The sequence below is a fragment of the Pan troglodytes genome, chromosome 14 (assembly GCF_028858775.2).
Source record: "Pan troglodytes isolate AG18354 chromosome 14, NHGRI_mPanTro3-v2.0_pri, whole genome shotgun sequence".
NCBI lineage: Eukaryota > Metazoa > Chordata > Mammalia > Primates > Hominidae > Pan > Pan troglodytes.
The window spans coordinates 81,500,798-81,523,709 of NC_072412.2; the positions used below are offsets into that span (position 1 = coordinate 81,500,798).

A 22,912-nucleotide genomic window follows, 5' to 3' on the forward strand; every position below is an offset into this window, starting at 1 on the left:
AACACAACATACTAGAGCTGTGCAATCCTTCATAGTTTTCCCAAACAATTTTCCTGATGCTATCTTTGGTACTTATCTCAAATCTGTGAGGCCGACAGATAGGGATGTGGAGATAGAGAAACAAATATTGCCGCTTTCCCAAGGACATGTGGCTTGTGAGTGGTAGAACCAGACTAGGGCTTCGCCTCTGAGATAATTCACGTAGACTGCTTGGCGAGGTTGCTGGCACACAGTAAGCACTCAGAAGCTGAATATTATGCCATTAATGCTGATAAGGGAGGGAAGAATTCTTTGTGATCTGGCTGAGAGACTCCTTCCTCTACTACAAAAGTTCTGGATTTTATCACTGTGGTCCGGGGTGACCTCTCTGATTTGAAGCAGCTTGGAGAGTTAGCTTTTGGGAGGTCCCAAACAATCATGTTTGCTTTAATGAGAATTAGTATATGGCCCAGACGGTTTTAAAAATGCTACCCACACAGCCAAATCCAGTTCTCATAACAATCCCTTCCTCACTTAGCAGGTGAGAAATGGGAGCTCGGAAGTGATCTGATGTGTGTTAGGGTGGGGTGAAAACTGGCACCATGGCTGGGCCTGCAGCCCTCCCTTCCTGGCTTGTTGCAGTGCCTGGCTCCAGCTGCTGTACAATGTGTGCAGGCTTGATGTGGGTAACTTTTTGTACCCTAGGGAGTGAACTGTGCTCATGTTCCTGCCTTACACAGGGACTTGTCTACTCCAGAGTGTATTTGGTTCACTTTGTTCACATTAAGGACCACCTGTGTGCCAGGCTGTGCTCCGTGTTGGGGGCACCCAGGAGAGGATGCAGCCTCTGTCTTGAGAAGCACATTTCATGGGAAGACACCTTAGCATTGCATGGTGTAGGAGGATTAGGGCCAAAGGAGAGCACCCCTGGGAGATGCTGGGCTTTCTAGCCTTCCTCCCATCAAAAGATTATTAAAATATTAGCATCCTTTTTTGTTTTTGTTCTGGAGTTTATGTAATCTCATGTGTTGAGTGTCTAGATACCCCTCATACCTGGTTCTTGAAAAATTTTTCCTGCCTCTTCTTAGTGAGTCTGTCATAGTATTAGTTCAAATAGCCTCATTCTTCATAGTATGACTTACGTGAATTTATATTCTCAAATTCACACAAATCAGCTTTATAAGTAGTCATACCTAGTTAGATATATTACATTAATAGATCCATCTATATTCATATATGTCCTCATATATTCTCTCAATATAATTTATTCCTTAATAGTCCTTAATAAATCCTATAAAACTTTCTTCATAGAACTGTGGATAGCCATAATAATCTTACAAAAAGAATTAGAAACATTTTAAGTATAGCAAATTTTGCTTGATTAAATGTGAGAAAACCTACCTCATTCTTACCGTAGACATTGAATGAGTATATCCTGCCTGCCTTGTGCTGCTAATATGTTTTCCTCCTAAGCAACACGTGACTTGTGAGGAGGAGAATCCAAACATGCACTTGCACACACAGACACACATGCACTGTAACAGACATAAGGCTGAGGGTTCAGTACTATGAAAAAGGTATAGCTGAAGCAGTAGAGGGATTGAGAGGAGGGACAGAGCAGCTTTGATATGGATGAGCTGGGAAGACTTCATCAAAGTGCTGAATATTATCTAGATCATTAATTTAACACATTTATCGGGCACCTACTGCAGGCTGGGCTCCCCTTCAGGTACAGGTGATGTACCAGCAAACAAATCAGAAAATTCCTGCTTTATAATCTTACAGGGCAAGGCAAGTGATAGGTAAATAAATGTACATGATGGTGAGAAATGCTATGAAGGAGAAAGGACTAGGGTGGGTCAGGGGAGAGGGGCATTTATTATTTCTGGTAAGGTGGTCAGAGAAGGAAACACAGAGGGCACATTTAAGCAGATGCCTGGAGGTGAGAGAGAAGCTATGTGGATATCTGGGTGAAGAGCATTCCAGGCAGATTGAATAGTAGGGGGAAAAGCAGGAGGTGTGAGCAGGGCAGGGAAGCCAGTTGGCTGGAGCAGAGGGAGTGGGGGCATGGTACTGATGAGCACAGAGAAGGAGGTAGGAACCAGGGATGGCGGACCTCTTAGATTTTGGAAGAACCTGTCTTTAATTTAACTCTAATGAAATGGGAAGAAAGTAGTGGGTGCTGAGTAGAGGTATACCATGATCTGAGTGCAGTCTGAAAGGAACTCTCTGGCTGCTGTTGGGTAGGAAGGGGTGGAAGCAGGGAGACTGTTGTAATCTAGGTGGGTGATGTGATGTGATTATTATAATAATTGTAATAATCTGGGTAGGAGATGATGTGATAATTGTTATAATCCAGGTAGCAGATGTGATTACTGTGATAATTGTAATCATCCAGGTAGGAGTCACTTGGATCAGGGTGTAATGGTGCAGGTGGTAAGAAGTGGTTATGTTCTAGATATATTTAGAAGGCAGAGGGACAGGATTTACTGATGGGACCAGTTATGGTATATGAGAGAAAGAGAAGAATCTGGGATGACTCCAAGATGTGTGACCCAATGTTGTGAAGGATAGAGGTGACCTTTACTGATATAAGGAGAGTGAGAGCTGAGCAGGTTGTGAAGAGGACAATCAGTTTTTTATCTATGACAAACTTGAGATGCCTATTAGACTTGCAAGTGGAGAATGAACAGGAAGTTGGAAATACCTGTCCAGGGGTCCTGAGGTATGAATGGCATTTAAGAAGTTATGTATACTGGTAAAGGGCTTTTGAATCAGAGGAAATAGTTTAGGAAAGATGTTTGTTGAAACTGGAGGTTGGGTATTAATTTAAGAAGCCATTTTGGAAGTCTAGGTGAGTTGACTGTACTCTGATCTAGGGTGTTGGCAATAGAGATGGAAAGAAAGAGACACTGAATGAAAGGACTTGATAACTAATGGAAAGTGGGGAGAAGGGAGAAACAAAGGTGAAAAGTGGTTGTTAGGTTTCAGATGTGGATGATTGGAGGGCAGGTAGCAACATTAGTAACCACAAGAGGAAAAGCAGGTTTGGGGACAAGATTGAGTTTGGTCACATCAACAATAACCATGCATTTAGTGAGTTACAGTTTACAAAATCCCTTCTAGATATTATTTTAATCCGTCCTTTGGCAATTGAAGTGCCTAGGGGATATCCATGCAGAAAGATTTATTCAAGAAGCAAGTGGAAATGAGTCAAAGGACGGACTGGTTCCTTAATTATGGCATTGGGAATAGTTTAGAAATTATAATTCCATGAGCTAGCTAAGCTAGGAATTCCTGAACTAGCTAAGAGCAAACATGCTTTAAAAGAAATAATGATGGCAACATCTTGGAAGGCAAAATTTAGATGCCCAGGCAAGAGGTGTACAGTTACTTAAAGTCAGGAGAGCAGTATAAAAGATCAGTAGGAAAGAGCTTCAAAGGCTCTTTCTCTCATTCCTACTTCTCCTCAGTGTTTAGATCTGACCTCTCCCTTTCCTTGAGACCACCCTTAATCTCTCTTTCCCCTCTGGTATAGTTTACCCGGCTCTTTTATGTGCATGTAGAGAGCACACATGTGCCTGTGCCCAACACCCCACTCTGTTCATTGGTTTCTGTTGTGGATTGAGCTCTTCCAAAGCTTAACCTCAGTCCATCCTTGTGTTACAAGTTGAATGCATGCAAGCTGCCCTAATAAAAGAAGAGGGTTATAGAGGTAGTATAAAGGACTATTAGAAACTACCTGTGGTGCTTTGAGAACAAGCCTAGTGCAGTGGTAGGGCGGATCTTATAGGATCTTTTAGAATCAACAGCACATTTATTCATGGTATTGAACTTGAGAAAAATATCAGGTAAACATTAAATTATTAATCAGTGCCCAGAAAAGGCAGCCAAACCTCAACAGATTATCTTTGAAGGAGATAGAAAATAAAGAGAGATAATTCTAGTGACTATTTTTTCCTAAAGTAATCCTTTCATGCATTGACCTCTTTAAATATGAACCTTGGGTTTTTGTTTGTTTGCTTGTTTTTTGTTTTTTTGTTTGTTTGTTTTTTTGAGACTTGTATAGGGCTAATCTAGCCATTTTGTGAAAAAATTCACACTCGAGTGCTCTTGTTTCTGAGTTTTGGAAAAACACCATTTATCTCTGTAGTGCTACTTCTGTGACACTATCACTGAAGCGTCTAGGTAGAAATTTAGGTGGAATTTCCAAATTTAACTCCAACCTCAGTTTAACCCCTAAGTCTGGTCACGTGAACTTCCGTAGTAACCATGAGTCTTTTTGTTGTAGGAGTAAGTCCATGAGTGATGTCAGCGCAGAAGATGTTCAAAACTTGCGTCAGCTGCGTTACGAGGAGATGCAGAAAATAAAATCACAATTAAAAGAACAAGATCAGAAATGGCAGGATGTGAGTATTTTGGGGATTGGAGGGGAGAGAGTGTATTTGTCTAACTTTTCTTTGCTTCTCTTAAAGTCAATATACTCAAGACCATTTTCCTTGCTATTACAGAATTCAGTTCTGTATAAAATGTGACCAACTTTCTTTACAAAGATTTTTAAACCTTTTTTTCTATTATTATTGCATATTTTAAGGGCCATTGTGAAAAATATACCTGGATGTTTATTTTCTAACATTCTCTGAGTTCTCAAAAATGTGAGTTGCTTCCTTGCAGTATAGTGAACTTACTTACTTGTTTTGGTGGTTGAATTTGGGATATGCACATTCACTATACTCTAATGGGAAAGACCTGGCCAAAATTTAGGGAGAGAAGAGGAACAGGGTTCTGGCAGAGACCTTGGCATCAGTAAGGAAAGATGAAAAGGGTTGGTAATTAAGAGTTAATTAAGGAGATTTGGGGAGAAATAAGTAATATAACTCAGAGCAATATTTTGGCTGAAGAAGTCAATAATATGAACCAAAATGAAATGTTTTTGCAGAGTTGACATATATCCAGGTGTTTATATAGATATAGACTTACTCTTTAGTTTTGATCCTGAAGAAAAAAGCTTGACCATTTTTTTTAATAGAGTAATTGTGATAAACTGAAGAAATGCAAAGAAATACAGTAGACAAACTATCAGAGCAAACCCAAAGGAATTTGAGGACAACTTTATGGTAAGAGTTGAGCAAAAGCATGAGCAAAGGAGTCAGAGTAAATCTTAATTTTCAAAGGAATTAATAGTCTCTGAAATGAAGAAACCCCTGCTCTGGCTACCCTTCTAAATTCCAGTGCCTCTTTTAATTGGGAACTCAATTTAATTGTCAAGAAACAGTAATTCAATATCACTTTGCCAAAATACATGGTTAATTTTCTGGTGTGAAAGTAAGTATTACGGGCTTATCTATTAGGTTAAATCAGATAAAAATTCATGCCAGTTATGCTATAGGACTAAATGCGCATTGCTTTTGTTCTTTCTGCAAGGAGTTCATATTGGTCTCAGGCTGTTTTAAAGCAGGAGTGGCTCTGTGGGCTTGCAAGGGGTATAAATCAAACGTACTTTGCATGCCCTGGGGGTGAAATTCGGTTTTGTCTGAGACCTTGAATGTGCTTCTGTTTGGACTGGAATGCCACTAACAGTTCTTAGCAGTTCTCTATTTTGGAGACATGGAAAACTTTATACCTTGTAAAATGTCTTAACCCCCTGGGTGTCAGAACCAGCCTAGGTTTCTGGGGGGGATTGAAAAGCTGAATTAGGTTGATTGTCCCTGGGGTCACCCAGCAAGGTTAGGCTTAACGTTCCTGGGGATATGGGGGACAGGTGTTGGTTTGTTCCTGCCACGTGTTCCTTATTGCGCTGACCTAGGTGGACTTAACCCTTCTGAAATTGCATACTCAAGTCTCACCTTCCCAGTTAAAGCCTTTCCAAAGCCTCCCCTTCCGGAGGTGGAACCGGACCCATGGTCTTCTTAGGACCCCACTGTCTCATGCAATCCTGTCACACTTGTTACTGAACTTTTGTTTATATGTCTGTCTCCTCCCTGTAGACTGAGAGTTTCTTGAGGGGAACAGTGCCCTATGCATGTGTGTATTAATAGTTCCTACACTTAGGCCTGCCTCAAAGTAGGGATTGAACTCTGTTTGTGAAATGAAAGAGACTATGCATCTGCGCGTAACCATCACAATCGCGTTTCTCTTTCGGCCTTACCAGTGAAACATGTTTCGCAGAACAGCCAGGTTTTTGGAGTGAGATGAAAACGAACTGGAAACAGTTCCTGATCTATCTAACTGTCACCTAATTACAAGCATTTAGCATTCTTTATGAAGTGTGCAATGAGGCAGATACTTTCTGGGAAAACAAAAATGGGGTCTATCTTATTAGGTCAGGTTTTTCAGACAGACACATGAGATAAAGGCTTGGTACAGAAACGCTGGCTATAAAAAGCAAAATTAGGGCACCTTGGCATCCAGTTGGAGTGAATAGTTTCAGTGATGTAATAAGATACTCTGGCACATTCTGTCTGCTAGAAAGGGTGTATAGAAATTCAGGTGTGCCCCTGCTGATGTGATTTTTCTGTCAGGACCTTGCAAAATGGAAAGATCGTCGAAAAAGTTACACTTCAGATCTGCAGAAGAAAAAAGAAGAGAGAGAAGAAATTGAAAAGCAGGCACTTGAGAAGTCTGAGAGAAGCTCTAAGACGTTTAAGGAAATGCTGCAGGACAGGTAATAATGCTGAATGCACCTCGGTTGTAACAGGGTTGGAGATGCCAGTGTTATAAATAGATATTTTATGTAAGTGTAGTGTGACATAGGTGTCCACCAATATTCAACTTTAGTCAAATATGCAAAGAAACGTTTAAGATTTTGGTCTGCGGTGAAAAAACAAAGCATTGTTGAAATAGTGACTTAGAGTAATAGTAACAAAATAAATGAGGACTTAAAATAGGTGTTCATTATTTCTTCTTACATTGTGCATTCACATGCAGAATTGGATGGTGTTGGCTGTGTCTGATGCAGGAAATACACTGCTTTTTACTCTTAAGTGAATTAAGGAATGAGATGGTCCAATAAAATCAGCTCACTCTTTTAACTAAATTGTGTAAAATATAACGAAGTTCTTTTTCATGTTTAATGGTGCAATTCATTATATTTTAAAGAAAGTTTTTATGAACATAAATGTGTGTGTTTTACTTACTCTTTGCATTGCATCTTAACAGTATAAAGGTCAAATTTAAACTTTAATGTAAAGCATTCATTACTGTGTGAAACATCAGGATATTTACAGATCAAGGAGAAGGAAAATACGCTTTTAGAATAATGTCCAAAAGGAAATATGCTGTCAGGTGAAATGAAACAAAGCCACTTTCTGCCCTAAAAGCCAAAGATAAGCAGTTTCATTCACTTAAATGCAATTCAGTTATTTTGGGAGGTAGGTATTCCTTTCTAGATGTGAGAGATGAGGGTGTTTTATGAACCTTTCTATAAATATGAATGGTGACTTTTAATCCCTAATAATTGTTCATGCAAGTTCTGTCAAGCTATATGAAATCATACACCAGTTTGATCTCCACAAAAGCCTGAGTCTTTTGTAATCTTTTATTTTTACTAAATTACTGTAAATTTTTGCAGGAAGAAAATCCTCACAAGGCTGTCAATTAATCCACGACTTTGGAACGTTCAAATTGGTTGTCAATCATGATATTTATAGTGTTTTAATTTTAAAAGTTATAAGCTTGTGGATAAAATTTTGTGAATAATCCTTTATTAAAATTTCCTTGTTTCATTAAAATCTCTTTACAATTAATAATATCCCAGTGAAGTATTTGAGAACCATTTTAATTAAAGAAGTCAAGTTATTATTCTTTCTTAGTTGGGACATTAAAGATAATTTTATACATCTTGCTGGGCATGGTGGCTCATGCCTGTAATCCCAGCACTTTGGGAGGCCAAGGTGGGCGGATCACAAGGTCAGGAGTTCGAGATCAGCTTGGCCAATATGTTGAAACCTCATCTCTACTAAAAATTAAAAGAAAAATTAGCTGGGTGTGGTGGCGCATGCCCGTAATCCCAGCTACTCGGGAGGCTGAGTCAGGAGAATTTCTTGAATGCGGGAGGCGGAGGTTGCAGGTGAGCTGAGATCGTGCCACTGCACTCCAGCCTGGACGACAGAGCGAGACTCGGTCTCAAAAAAAAAAAAAAAGAAGATAATTGTATACATCTTTATGCTCTGTAAGTGTTGTATTGATTCTTGTGTGAAGTTAGCATCATTTTATTCCCAGTCCGTTTCATGCGTTGATTACTCTCTCACCACCTCTGTGTGTCAAATGTGTATCTTTGTGGTGATGGTGCATTTCTCTCTGCTAAGGGAATCCCAAAATCAAAAGTCTACAGTTCCGTCGAGAAGGAGAATGTATTCTTTTGATGATGTGCTGGAGGAAGGAAAGCGACCCCCTACAATGACTGTGTCAGAAGCAAGTTACCAGAGTGAGAGAGTAGAAGAGAAGGGAGCAACTTATCCTTCAGAAATTCCCAAAGAAGATTCTACCACTTTTGCAAAAAGAGAGGACCGTGTAACAACTGAAATTCAGCTTCCTTCTCAAAGTCCTGTGGAAGAACAAAGCCCAGCCTCTTTGTCTTCTCTGCGTTCACGGAGCACACAAATGGAATCAACTCGTGTTTCAGCTTCTCTCCCCAGAAGTTACCAGAAAACTGATACAGTCAGGTTAACATCTGTGGTCACACCAAGACCTTTTGGCTCTCAGACAAGGGGAATCTCATCACTCCCCAGATCTTACACGGTAAAAAATGTTCTCGGTTCATTTAGTCTGTTCTGAAGAGCAAAATGTTGGTGAACTTGTGCAGAGGTTGGGGTTACATCAACTTGATGTGTAAACTGTACATAACATATATAAGGACATTTTATTTTATGCCAGTTTAGATGCAATGGAAACTTAATGCTTAAGATATATGAATGATACAGAATTTATTAAACTTTAAATTCTCTGAAAGTAGGGCTGATACATTTTAAAGAATGAATAAGATATATTCTAAGGCAGAGTATTATTTTATAATGTCTTTTTTTTAGATATACCTTTTGTAAAGTTTTAGGTTGAAAAATATGAAGTTGTCAGTATGATTGTTCTTCTTGACCTACAAAACAGCAATTCATATGGTTTAGCCTAGAGATTTTCAGGTGCTTATGTACACATTTCTGCTTTTTTCAGATTTCTCACTTTATCAGTTTGAATATAATTATTAGAATATATCTTACGTTTATATATATGTGTTTCTACTAGTGTCAGGATTTTGAAGGGGTTAGAATATTGCAGCATTTTTTCTGAGAATGAAGTGGTACCATATCCGACAATGAGTGTGTTAATCTGAATTATGTGAAAGGAAGCAACACAGTCCTAAGATTAATGTTCAAATTCTTTTTAGCTCTGCTAATGTACAATCCTAAACTCTAAAAGGGTATAAAAAATTGGATATTTGGGGTGAGAGAAGCTTACCTAAGCTAATTGGGAAACTCCTGACCATTATATAAAGGAAAATGTAGACATATTTGACATTATAAGAATTTCATGGCAGACCCCCTTAATGTAGTCAAAAGACAATATATAGACTCAGAAAAATATTATCAAAATGCATTATAGGGTTAATATCTCTAAGACAGAAAATGTTTCTACAAATTGGTAAGCAAATACACTAGCAAAATGAATATAGAAAAGTAGTGGCCAGTTCAAGGGAGAGGGGATTCAAATGTCTGGTAACAAAGCACAAAGAAGTATGTTCAGTTTCCCTGGAGCAAGAATGAGGCATATAACTTTTTACCCATCAGAGTGAAATAGACTTAAAAACATCGAAAATGTCTAGTGTTGGCAAGGATGCTGAGAAACAGATGTTCCTCATACATTACTTTGGGAGTGTGTTGCTACAATTATTTTTAGAAACTATATATGTATATATATAGTTTCTAAAAATTATATATATATAATAAAATATATATATATATATATATATAAAACTTTTGCTCCAGCAAGCCTACTTTTGGAAATCTGTGCTATAAAAATAAAAGTTCCAATTATAAAGAGTTATAGATATTTGTTGCAGTAGTTTTGGAAGTGACAGAACATTTCAAACAACTTTAAATGCACATCAAATGAATAAATTGTTGATGTCCATACTATGGAACATTCAGCAAGTAAAGGGACTGGTTTAGAGTTCTATCTGTTGACCTGGAGTGATCAATAGATAGAACACCAAGACCTTTCGGCTCTCAGTTAAGGGGAATCTCATCACTCCCCAGATCTTACATGGTAAAACATGTTCTCAGTTCATTTAGTCTGTTCTGAAAAGCAAAATGTTGGTGAACTTGTTTAGAGGTTAGAGTTACACCATCTTGATATGTAAACTGTACATAACACATGTATATATGGCAATTTTATTTTACGCCAGTTTAGATTCAGTGGAAATTTAATGCTTAAGATGTTTGCTTGGAGTAAACAAGCAAAGCAAATTTCGGAAGTTTGTATGTGATATGAATGCTTTTGCTAAAACAATTTTCCCTCACTACGTGTTTATCTATTGGTGTGAAAGAACTCAGCCCAAGCTTTTAGCAATAGTTATGTTACTGTGGGAGGTATGTTATTTTAGTTTTAAAATATTAATTTAATAAACAACTTTTAAAAACAGAAATAAAGGTAACAGAATATCAAGTTTAAAATGATGTTTTCTTATTTAGATGGATGATGCTTGGAAGTATAATGGAGATGTTGAAGACATTAAGAGAACTCCAAACAATGTGGTCAGCACCCCTGCACCAAGCCCAGACGCAAGCCAACTGGCTTCAAGCTTATCTAGCCAGAAAGAGGTAGCAGCAACAGAAGAAGATGTGACAAGGCTGCCCTCTCCTACATCCCCCTTCTCATCTCTTTCCCAAGACCAGGCTGCCACTTCTAAAGCCACATTGTCTTCCACATCTGGTCTTGATTTAATGTCTGAATCTGGAGAAGGGGAAATCTCCCCACAAAGAGAAGTCTCAAGATCCCAGGTGAGTTTGGAAAAGTTCTTTATCATCTGTGGCTCAGACACTTACACATTTAAATCTGGAAACCATGTCTCAAATGTCAAACCTCTAGGTGTTAATCTGGGCTGAAAATGTGCAAAATGATATTCTGGTTTACTTTGAACAGATCTTGGAGGAAGTAGGTCTCTTTCCACTTTGAGTGCATAGATCCAGATAACACTTGTGATATGCGTGTATGGAGACTTTGTGCACCAGTCTCCTTGGGATTTGGCTGGTGTTTTCTCTATATTCCATGTTTCAGTAGTGGTTGCCTTATACTGCTAGTGCTATAGTCCCAGGTTTCAGGTACAGCAGTCACTTTGAAGGTTTTACATGCAGATCTAGTGTATATTTGGGTGACAGAAGCCCTTTCCCAGGGAACTCAACTGGCCGCAAGGAAAAACGTGATAGGTGCTGGATTCTAGGGACATGGCATTTCTTTTTCGATAATTTTAACCTTCTAGTGACTTCTAATACTATTTTGTACTTTAGAATGTCTATAATTTTCGATGGTCCCTTGTCTCTAAATGGGACTGTTGAGGCTTGGTTATAATATGACAATTGTATTCCACAACATTTGGAGTCCAAACAAAATATACCATCAGATGAAGAATGACTAGGGGCATGTGTAGTTTTTCCTACTTAAATTTCTAATAGATGACTTCTAAGAGAATGATTAGGTAATGTTTTTTGTAGCCTACCTGTAAAACATACTAAAAGTATTTGGGGAACAGAAAGTGTCTCTCTCTTAGAAAAATTCTTTCTAAGCATTTTGATAGTTGTATGAACCCCTTAGCATGGAAGAGCTTTTGTGGTCCTTTGGCTTGGTTTAGTATTCCCTGTTGCCCTGCAAAACATTAAGTGTGTATTATATACATTAAGTAGGTGTATATATATGACTTGTCCTAAGTTATATTAGTATTAGAGTGTGTGTGTGTGTGTATATATATTTATATATATGACTTGTCCTAAGTTATATTAATAAAATATGTGAAATTTGGCATTGCATATTTATTATTATTGAGTTTTTATTTGTATGGGAAAACTTAAAAAATTTAAACTTTCTTTTCTGGTTGTAAGGTACTACGTGCTTGAGAAAATTTGGAAATGCAGGAAAGTATAAATAATTTAAATTGCTGATAATTCCATCATTTAGAGATAATCACTGTTAACATCTAGGTATATTTCTTTTGTTTTTTTTTTCCCATGCATATTTACATATATCTAAAAACAGTTTCTTCAGCTTGCTGAAATAATTAGTTGTAAATTATCATTACATTTTTAAGGAATTGGAAATATATAATTAACATGCTAAGTCTCAGTGGAGAAGAACAATAGCCTGTGTTATACTTGGGCAACATAAGGTACCAGTAGATGAATAATAAAAGCAGAAGCGAAGTGCCTTTTGTTTCACAGATTTGTATGTTTGCCTTTACCTTTTTCAAAGAGCAAATTCAACAAAGCAGCCTGAATCATGTGCTGCACGCTGGGTGTTGGTACCTCCCTCAGGGTGGCAGCTGACTAACTGCAACTGTGGATTAAGGAAAAGAGGCTAAGTGTGGTGCGTGGTTGTGTCTCAGGTTATTGCAACTCAGAGGAGCTTCAATTAATGTGGCACTGTTTCAGATTTCCTCATTAATGGATTTATACTTCTTTGTTCCCAAACTTGAGAGGGTATTCCACCAAGAAAAATTAGGCTTGATTTGACAAGTGAAGCCATTGGAATTCTTTAATGTGGATATAATTCATGTGGTGACTTACGTATCTCTGATGCTTGGTGTGTCCTTTTCTGTGCCACTAGGGCAGTAGCTTCTATAGCATCCCCTTGCCTTTGTCTCAGAAGGAGCTTACTGACTTGAGAGAAGGATGTGAATGTGTGTGACAGCTGCTGAGCAATATGTAAAGGGCCTGTGCAACACTCCCCGAAACTCTATTCAGATGTTATAACTCTAGGTGTTCAGAGGACAGCACAATCAAGAGTAGCATGTGGCTGATCATCTAAATGTTTCGGTAGCTTTGTGAAAGAATGTTCTTCAGGTCATTTTTCTCTTTCATACCTTGGACTTTTGCTGGCACTGTCCTTTCATCTCTTCCTCCAGACTCCCCCTTGATGTTATTCTTTTCTTTTTCTTTCTTTTTTTAAAAATTAATTAATTAATTGATTTTTTTAGATAGGGTCTTGCTCTGTTGCCCAGGCTGTAGTGCAGTGGCATGATCATGGCTCATTGCAGCCTCAACCTTCTGGACTGAAGCAATCCTCCCACCTTAGCCTCTTGAGTAGCTGGGACTGCAAGCACATGCCACCACGCCTGGCTAATTTTCGTATTTTTTTGTAGAGACGGGCTTTTGCCACATTACCCATACTGCTCTCAAACTCCTGGGCTCAAACGATCCATCCATCTTGGCCTCCAAAAGTGCTGGGATTACAGGTGTGAGCCACCACACCCAGCTGATGTTACTCTTTTCTATCCTGGCTTCCACTATGCTAATTCAGGCCCTTTTCCTATCAGTGCAAATAGTCACAGGTGTTAGTGCATGCTACACAAGACTGGCATCAGATTAACTTGCCTGATGCCAGGTTGGACTCAATAATTTCTCTGCTCTAAAGCCTCTAGTGGCACTGTGTGGTTTGCTGAATGGAGTTCGTGGCGCTCAGGGAAGCAGTGATATCTCTCACTCCCTTTGTAGCACAGTCACAGCTGATGTTAGCATGCTGACTGTGTGCCAACCCTTTGTAGCGCAGTCACAGCTGAAGTTAGTGTGCTTACTATGTGCCAACCAGGCTTCTCAGGGCAGTATCTTAGTTAATCCTCACAGCAGCCCTGTGAGGTAATCAACAATCCGAATGTGGACTATCATGATTATCCCTATTTTAGAAACATAAAAATTGAGGCATGGCATGGGCATGTTACTTGTCCAAGGCTGTGCAGGGTACCAAGTGGAGTCAGGATTTGAACCCAGGCAGTCTGACTCAAGATTTAGTATCATGTTATGCTATCATGCTATGTCCTGGGAAAGAGACATGATTCACCTGCATACCACTTCTGGCTTTTTCTTGGACACATCACGTACTTTTTGGAGCACATCACTGCTCCCCCATTTGAAGATGCTTATTTCCCACATCTCTGCCTTTTGAGGTCCAATTATTTCTCAAAAGCCCAGGAGGACCCCTTCGTTCATGAATCATGATGTCACCCCTCCCCCATTGGAATCAAACTTCTTACCCTTGAAAAGTTTCACTCACTGAATTCTTCCTTCTCCCATAGTGTTACGTGTTCCTCTTTCACTGATATTCTTTGTACATTCTTACACATAATTGACACTTAAGTTTTACGGACTTGAACTGCATTCAAGGCCTTAATTACTAGGCTGAAGTATGAACTTGATCTGGCAGGTAATTTAAAGTCCTTATTGGTTCTTTAGTGTGTGGGAATTTTAAGATTAAGGGCTGTTTTAGGAATGTAAGCACTATGGTGTTCCCTAGAGTTATTTTATGAAAGCTAAGTCTGGAAGCAGAGACTGGTTAGGAGCCTATCACAGCATTGCACTAATAAGGTGGTGTGTGCCATAAAGTAGAACAATCATAATGAAGGGAAGAACTTAATATGGTCTTATTTAAAATCTGCCGATAGGAATTTCCTTTTCATCCTCATAGCTGAGCTGGGGGTTTTGTCCCTTGCTGTTCTTTTTGCACCCTTTCTTTTGTGGTTTTGCTTTTTTCTCCACCTTTCTTGCCAACCTAGGCTGCCAAGCTCATTCTAGAGGTGACCCAAGGCAAGGAAGAGGGAGTGTGACTCCTGGAGTCCTTCATCCCCCCTCCGTCTGCCATGCAGATGTGGTTTTCATGATTTTCCCCAAAATTGGTCTTGCCTACAGGTTTCTGTTTTTTCTGTCCTTTCAGAGCTCTATGTTTTTAAACCCTCTACAAATCCACTTTCCAGAACCTCTGCTCCAGATTTTTTAAAGCAGTAACCCCGAAACGGGATGACACGTGTGGAAGGAAGGAAGGAAGCTTTCTGCATGTCCATTTCCTGATCTCATCCCCATGATTACTGCCCCTTTGGATATAGTAGTCAGAGCTTCCCTTATCATAGCTTCATACTGTGCATTTTGCTTGCTTCTCACCTTCACTAGGACCTGCTCTCTGTAAGGGTGGAACACAATCCTACATTTCTCACTGTCAGCGCAGTGTCTGCATCTGTACATGTTCACTGAATGCTGACCGAATTTTCTTGACTTTAGAGCTAAGTATGTGAGAATTAAATGGGATTTTCTTTAATTGATCCAGAAACTGCTTAGCCAGCACTTGTATTATGTTTAACATTTGCTTCCATTGGAAAAAGAAGGCAATTACTGGGCATCAGTCATGTGTGCCTTGACACCTTTTAAATGTTTCATTTAATTATCTCAATAACCCTGCAAAGTAGGTGTATTATCCCCGTTTTTACCAATGAAGTACTTGAGATTTGAAAGTTATGTAACTTGCCCCAGGCTGGTGAAATGCCTGCGCCACAACTGCAATTTATCTGATGTTAAAGTTTTTTGAAATATGACAGGCTCACGTTTGAGGACTGCCTTATGTATAGTTAAGAGACCACATGTTGACTTATTTGGACTTTGCTGTGTCTTTAGAATTTTAGAGCCACTGGGGACAGAAATGTCTTTTGGTCCATAAAGATAAAATCATCCTTGAAACCATTTTGAGGAAAGGTGGTATTATATGTTTATTGAAACTTACCAGAACTGAAATGTAGAGTTTGAAATCTTCCAAGTAGGGCAGTAAGGAGCTACCAGCAATTTAAAAATGGAGTGTGATGTAATAGCATGTTCTACAACTAAAGTTCTGGCAACTGTGTGGACAATGAACAAAATAAGGGCTGGAGGCAAGAGAGTAACTTAGGAGGGGTAACCACAGGAGTTTAGGGGAGATCATGGCCTGAACCAAGATGATAACCCAAGGGAGGGTGGCAAAGATGGGGTGATTCAAGATGGATTATGGACTTGATAGAACTTTGTAAAATGCAAGTGTGTAGGGTGGAGAGTAGGGGTACAGGGATTGTTGTGTGGCATTCGAGTGGGGAACAGTTAGGGGAAAGAAGGAGAAAGAGGCCCCGAAGGAATCCAGTGTTTCTAACGTGGGCACCTGATGAACTATTGATGCAATTAACCAAAATATGAAAAACAAGAGGTGGAAGAACAGGTTTGGGCGGAAGATAATGAATTCAGTTTTCGAATTGTTGGACTTAGGCATCGGAGACATGGCAACGAATGAGGTTGCTCACAAAAGCATGTAGTCAGAGAGGCTGGAGACTAAGGAACAAACAACACAATGAAAAGAGAAGAGAAAAAAGAGGAACATGCTAATGAAACTGAGAAGTGGCAAGAGACATGGGAAAAAAGGCTGGAGAAAGTGAGATAATAGGTGACTTTAGAAGATTGTTTCCCAGAAAGCAAGAATAGTGGGCAGTGCCTGGAGGGATGAAGACTCAAGATGTATTTGGTAGGTAGAAGATAATCTTGGAATGGGATGAGGACAGTGGTGGGTGTATTATAGAAACACTACCTGCCACAGTGGGATGAAGGAAGGAGAGATGGATCAGGATTTAGAGAGAAAGACCAAGATTTGAGGGCTACTCACTTCATTTTCTCATTACAGTAAGACCCAGAAAGAAAAACACTAAAGAAGTATATGTACACAAATTCAAAGATTATAGATTTCCTCTGATATTCCTGATTTTACAGTCTAGATTTACTTTTAGGGTTAACTTTAACAACTAAGTAGGCTTTCCTTAACACATTTGTCTAATAGAAAAAATTTGAGGAGTGTAGCTTTTCGATTTGGTGTTTAATATTGGCCCTGTTTTTTTTTTTAATTCTATCTATGTTGACATGAAAATCTTAATTCAACAGATTTAGCAGAAATAAGTGTTACTGTTGGGACTCCAAACCTCCTCATGTTTTTGCTTAAAAATGTAGAGTCTTGTACTTCTGTTTCATCAGTCTGACAGTTGTTGGGGCAATCTGAACTTTCAGTGGATGTGTCTGCTCAAGTTATACCTAATTTGAGGGAAATTTTTTATCTTATACGCTGAGATGATGATAGACAACTGCCTTGTCTTTTTCTTGCATGAACAACTGAAACCACTTGGATAGTTCATTATCAGTCTTCAGGAATCTAGGTTTCCCCCAACAATTTATATTCCTGTTCCATCCAGTTCAAAGATGATTCTGTCATTATTATCTTCTGAAGCTTGGATTCTTTGTAGGATACTCACTTGGCATATGTCTTGCAGAGAAAAATAAGGAAGTTGAAATCCTTCCTGAAATCATTGATGAACAATTTATACTTGAATGTAATTATAGATATGTTCACTTGCAAGAAGTTTCCGGAATAATTTACTGTAAGAACCTGGGATTGGACAGAGATGCCTCAAGACTGCCGTAAGGGGAAGGCCCCACAAGTGGGGCTCTGGAACTCTTACTTTGAAACCACAACCACCCACTTTAATCCTTCTGTGTAGTGGTTTGGAAAGAGGTGGTCTGCATAAGACTTTGATTTGAAACTAGCCTACTTAAAACCAAAATTAAAAATCAGTATTTTTATGAAAGAGAAGGCTTTACCAGGCCCAGTGACATGCCTGTGGTCACATGGTTAATGACAGATATACACCTGTAATTGCCCATGTGGTCCTCTCCTCTTTGCCTGTGTTCTGTCCCAAGGACTAACACAACACTCTGCCTGGCTGTAGCCACAGGGACACTGTCCTTCTGTTAACTCTTTCAAAGAGGAGGAGGTTATCTGCCCTTTTATTAATATTTAAGATATTTAAATAGTGATTTCTTTATTTCTGAGGTAAGTACAGTCCTTCATGAGATAGTATGTCCAATCTAATAGAACAGTGAGACATTTCCCTCTAGGGCTTAAGCTCGTTCTCTTTGATCCTATATTTGGTAGAAAAGGATAATGTTCACTTGCCATCTCCCACAAAATATGCTTTATGTAGTTTGAGAGTATTTATTAAGACTCCATCCTGTCTTTTATTCTTCAAGCTATAAAACATCAATGTTTTGAATATGTAACCCATGATTTGTCTGTTTGTCTCTCTTCCATATATAGCAAATAGATTCTGCACTTTAATTGGCTCTAAGTCAGATTTTTTTTTTTGTAAGAGTGGTGAAGATGACCACTTATTTTCACTGAGTCATCTCTAACTTAAGTGTATGGTGGTTTTGGCTAAGGAGTAGAACCTACCAGTAGTTTTTGCTATTCTTAGCAGAGTTTTATTATATTCTTCAGATTGGCATTCATCAGGTGATTATTAATGAGTGTTATGACTACATCTGCATTTCCACATTTAAACTGCTTTACAAAGGGCTTTCTGCTGAAAGCTAAAAATCCCACACCCGCTGAGAAATAAACAATTATTTTTTGAGAGCAAGAATCATCCCTAATTTACCTTTGTTTCCCAAAGTGCTAAGTATTGTGTTATTTTATACAGAGTAAACAATAAATGTATGTCAAACAATTGAAAGAGTGAAAGTCATAATACTTCTGCATGTCCATATAGAGTAGTAAATTCTTGATCCTTTATTTAGTGCCTTCCTTCAAATTCTTGTGTACTCAGTCCATTTAATGTTGCTATAACAGAGTACCTGAAACTGAGTAATTTATAAAGAAAAGAGGAGGTTTATTTGGCTCATGGTTCTGGTGGCTGGAAAGTCCAAGAGCATGGCACCAACATCTGCTTGGCTTCAGGTGAGCACCATGTGCTGTGTCACAACATGGTGGAAAAGCAGATAGGCAAATGTTGTGTGCAGAGACCCAAAACAAGGCAACCTCACTTTATAACAACCTGCTCTTGTGGTAACTAATTCAGTCCTGCTAGAGTGAGAACTTACTCCCATGAGACTGCATTAATCCCTTCATGAGGGCAGATCCTTCATGACCCAAACACCTGTTAAAGGTAACACTTCCCAGCACTACCACATTGGCAATTAAATTTTAACATGAGTTTTGGTGGCGACAAATCACATCCACACCATAGCAAGTACTATCCTAGTTTTTCTCAGAATATTGCTACTTGTTTTAAACCTGTTTTATGGGTAGAAAAACTTAGGCAGAAAGCTTTATGAATTGCCCAATTAGTTCCTGGGTTAGGTTTAACTGCCAAGTTAAAATGGAGATTTGGTAGGTCTTTTTCTGGAAAGTAAAACAGGTTTAGGAAGAATTTTAACAGGTAAGTCTAAGTTTTTTGTGATTAGGAAACAGAGCTGAAACACTGGTCTCATAAATTCATATTAAAATCTATCTGTTGCTTACTCAAAACAAAGTATGTAAATTACAAAAGAAATTAAGGTTTGCACAGACGTAGTATACTGTAAAACTCGAAACATTTGGTTTAGAAAATAACTTAAGTTCCATGAAATTTGGAATTTGTTGTGTAGTACAGTGATAGCAATGAGAATAATTATACCTTTTGTCCAAGAGGCTATTGTTTTGGGGCTTATGAGCTGATGTCATTTTGAAGAAGTCATGGACTGTAGCTCAGGATGTGTCAATAGGGACCCTCTTGGTATCTTAGGGAGTAATTCCTTACAGGTGACATAGTTCTGCATTTTGCAGCATGTAGAGCAGCTATGCCTTTAATGCTAAATCTTCATGTGGCATTTGGGCAAGCAAAAATGCCTTGCCAAACTTCACATGCCCACTAGGGAGTGGTACCAGTCCTAGATGGATGCCACTGGAGGCTAAATTATGTGTCTGTGAACCACTTGAAGTTATTCAGATAAATATGCCAAGTATTGGGAGTAGGTGTTTAAAAGTATGGTGGTCCTTTTTAAATAAATGATTTAAATCACTGTACTTTATTCCTGGGCAGTGAATAAATGGCCTGGCCTATAAGTTAGACCCAATTGTACAGTGGGCAGAAACCTAAGCTTATCCACGGCCAACTGATTTAAAGTATTAATATGAAGAAAAACATGTAATGACAATAAGATTTCCCTTAGTTTAGCAGAAAAATAATAAACTTGGTGCTATTTATATAAATGAAAGTTTTACCAACCCAAGGAAGAAAGAATGAAGCTTCTAGTTTATCATGAAATGATTCAAGTCTACCTAGCGTGCAGTCTCCCTCCTTTCATGGATAGACTTTCCTCCATGTGGGTGCCAGGGACACCGGATACCAGCGTTTCATGTTTTGTTTTCAGGATCAGTTCAGTGATATGAGAATCAGCATAAACCAGACGCCTGGGAAGAGTCTTGACTTTGGGTTTACAATAAAATGGGATATTCCTGGGATCTTCGTAGCATCAGTTGAAGCAGGTAAATTATGTGTTTAGCTCTACTGAATTTTCTTCTCCTTTTCCATCCTTCATTGTGGGGTTGGGGACCACAGAAATTACTGTATTTGATATAGGAGGAGAAAACGTGAAAAATGCAACCATAAGGCCAGAAAATACATCCTCTTTCCTGAGATTATTAGTTGGGGTTACAAATTCCATATCGTTTATTCTCCTTGACTAATTACTTTTAGTTTTGAAGAGTCTTAATTTTGTGATTTTACAGATTTTATCCATTTTGGACTTTATATTTGGAAATGCTAACAAACGGCGCTTAAGTAAAGATTCAGAAAGAGCTTTCCATGATCAGCCATGCTTTGTAGTAGATATATATGTGCTATTTAATAAGTTGATTTTTTTTGGGTGTTCTAATATACCTATTGCCCATGAAGTTTTCAGGGTGCTTCAGGACTTCTGCAAAAGGATTACCCCTCCCCTGTCCAGGTCTATACCATGTCAAGCCCAGGAACTCTTTGCAAAACATTACAAGGCCTAAAATTAAAAACAGGAGTTCCTTTATTTTTACTTTTATTTTTTAGTTTTTTTTTTTTTTTACATATTTTAGCTATATAAAATTGTATGTTAACACCAGTAGTTCTTTTACATCTTAAGATTGCCTTAATTAGTAATGGTATTTTAGTTATGGAGTAATTTTAAGCAGTTTTAAATAGCTGTGTTTTCTTCTGCTTCATTCCAGAATGTGTCTGAATTGGAAACTCAATTAAAATGCAGTATGTTTCATATTTCAAATTTAAGAGTAACTTAAATTTTTTTGTCCTTGGGAGGTTAATAAAGAAGTCTTATTGAATAGATGAGTTTATCATTTTTCCTTTAATGAAGATGCATTCTATAGAACTTCAAAAAACACCTCTAATGCTTTGTATGTTGTACTCAGATATTTGGTATTAAAAAAAATAGTGACCTCCACCTGAAAAAGAGAGAAATGGTTAATTGAAATTCAGACTCATTTTTCTTAAGTTCAAAGCAGCAACTAATAGAACATGTGGGATTTTTTTCCCCAATTGGTTAATTTATTTTGCATTTTTAGGTAGCCCAGCAGAATTTTCTCAGCTACAAGTAGATGATGAAATTATTGCTATTAACAACACCAAGTTTTCATATAACGATTCAAAAGAGTGGGAGGAAGCCATGGCTAAGGCTCAAGAAACTGGACACCTAGTGATGGATGTGAGGCGCTATGGAAAGGCTGGTGAGTTTGTGTTACCACCATGTCTGGCATTTGAAACTGGGACCTGGCCGTTGGCAAGTGGTTCTAACAATTTGCTTCAATAACTTTTTATTTTTTCACTTATGTTTTGGCATTAAAGGTATTTTGTAGTTACATCATGACAAATCTTGAACCCTACCCCTTTGAATATTCTGTCTGGATTTTTCACTAGCAAATTTACTGAATTCTACATTATTTATTGACTGATTCATGTACTGGTTTGACTGAATGCAAATACCAACTGAAGACAAACGTATCTGCATCCAGGAGTTATTTATAATAATATTGAGTATTAAGAATTATGCTATGATTTAACTTTATCTGCAGCATCATAACCATATTGGTATAAGAGAGAGAGCTTGGTAGGTCATATTTCTATTTATTCTCAAAGAACTTTCAATGTGCATTCCATTAATGTGTTTCTTAATTATAGAGGCTAGATGGGAAAAGGCATTAAGCCTCTGCAGACCTACCAACTTATTATATCAAAATAAAATATCTATCCTGGTTTATGGGAAAGATTCAGCAAATTTGCTAGTTTTTTCATTACTAACATGATTTAACCCTTGTGTTTTGGGAAGGTGGTCTGTTGGTAAAAAGCCCTAAACTCTTGATTTATTTCACACACTGCCTGATTTGTTTGTCTTGTATATGTAGATTTTTTTAATATATATGTGCATTCAATGACTTTATTCTTTCCACTTCAACATCTATGTGTACTCATTTGATCTTCATGTGCCAATCAGACTGGGGCAAAGACCAACCTTCCCTGCCATTTATACGGCATAAAACCCTCAATCTCACCAGTGTGGCTACCAAAATTATAGGTTCACCTGAAACAAAGTGGATTGATGCAACTTCTGGAATTTACAACTCAGAAAAATCTTCAAATCTATCTGTAACAACTGATTTCTCCGAAAGCCTTCAGAGTTCTGTGAGTATTTGGAGAAGTAGGAAGTACTGGTGTGGAGTAAAGCAGCTGTTAGAATTGTGTATGGAAGAAAATAATTTCTTTTGTTTGTACAATTTTGATGCTAACTTTAAAATGTAAATGATTGAATAATGTAAATTATAGTAAAGAGATACAGTAAAATATATTTTTGAAAATCATAGGCATTCCTCATAGAGTAGTTGTGAGTTATATAATGGTAAAATCCAAAGATCCCATAATGTTGTTTTGCAGGTGTTTTCCACCAATCTTTCATCATTAGACCCACCTCTCAGATCTTTGTGAGCATGAAGTAGCAATTACATAAAATTATAAACTATAACTTCTTTATGCACTCCTTAGTCTTTACTGGCAAATAAAGTTAATAGTTGGGTGTAATGTAAAACTTCATGAAGCATTTTTAGTTTT

General features: G+C 38.1%; 1 protein-coding gene across 46 annotated transcripts in view; it reads left to right on the forward strand.

Moving 5' to 3' along the window:
* Positions 1-22,912, forward strand: part of LMO7 (LIM domain 7) — a 310,361-nt gene that overhangs the window by 264,557 nt on the left and 22,892 nt on the right. For 28 of the 46 annotated variants that reach the window (XR_010150516.1, XR_010150517.1, XM_016925377.3 and 25 more), the window contains 7 exons: positions 4,271-4,388; positions 6,501-6,643; positions 8,286-8,718; positions 10,662-10,970; positions 20,196-20,310; positions 21,376-21,537; positions 22,302-22,489. Coding sequence is in view for 44 of the 46 variants with exons in the window: in XM_016925377.3 (XP_016780866.2) it covers positions 4,271-4,388; positions 6,501-6,643; positions 8,286-8,718; positions 10,662-10,970; positions 20,196-20,310; positions 21,376-21,537; positions 22,302-22,489 (1,468 nt within the window). In the remaining 2 variants the exon portion in view is untranslated. The remainder of the gene's footprint in view (positions 1-4,270; positions 4,389-6,500; positions 6,644-8,285; positions 8,719-10,661; positions 10,971-20,195; positions 20,311-21,375; positions 21,538-22,301; positions 22,490-22,912) is intronic. The other 18 variants (XM_016925381.3, XM_016925384.3, XM_063792207.1 and 15 more) reach the window with 1 other exon arrangement.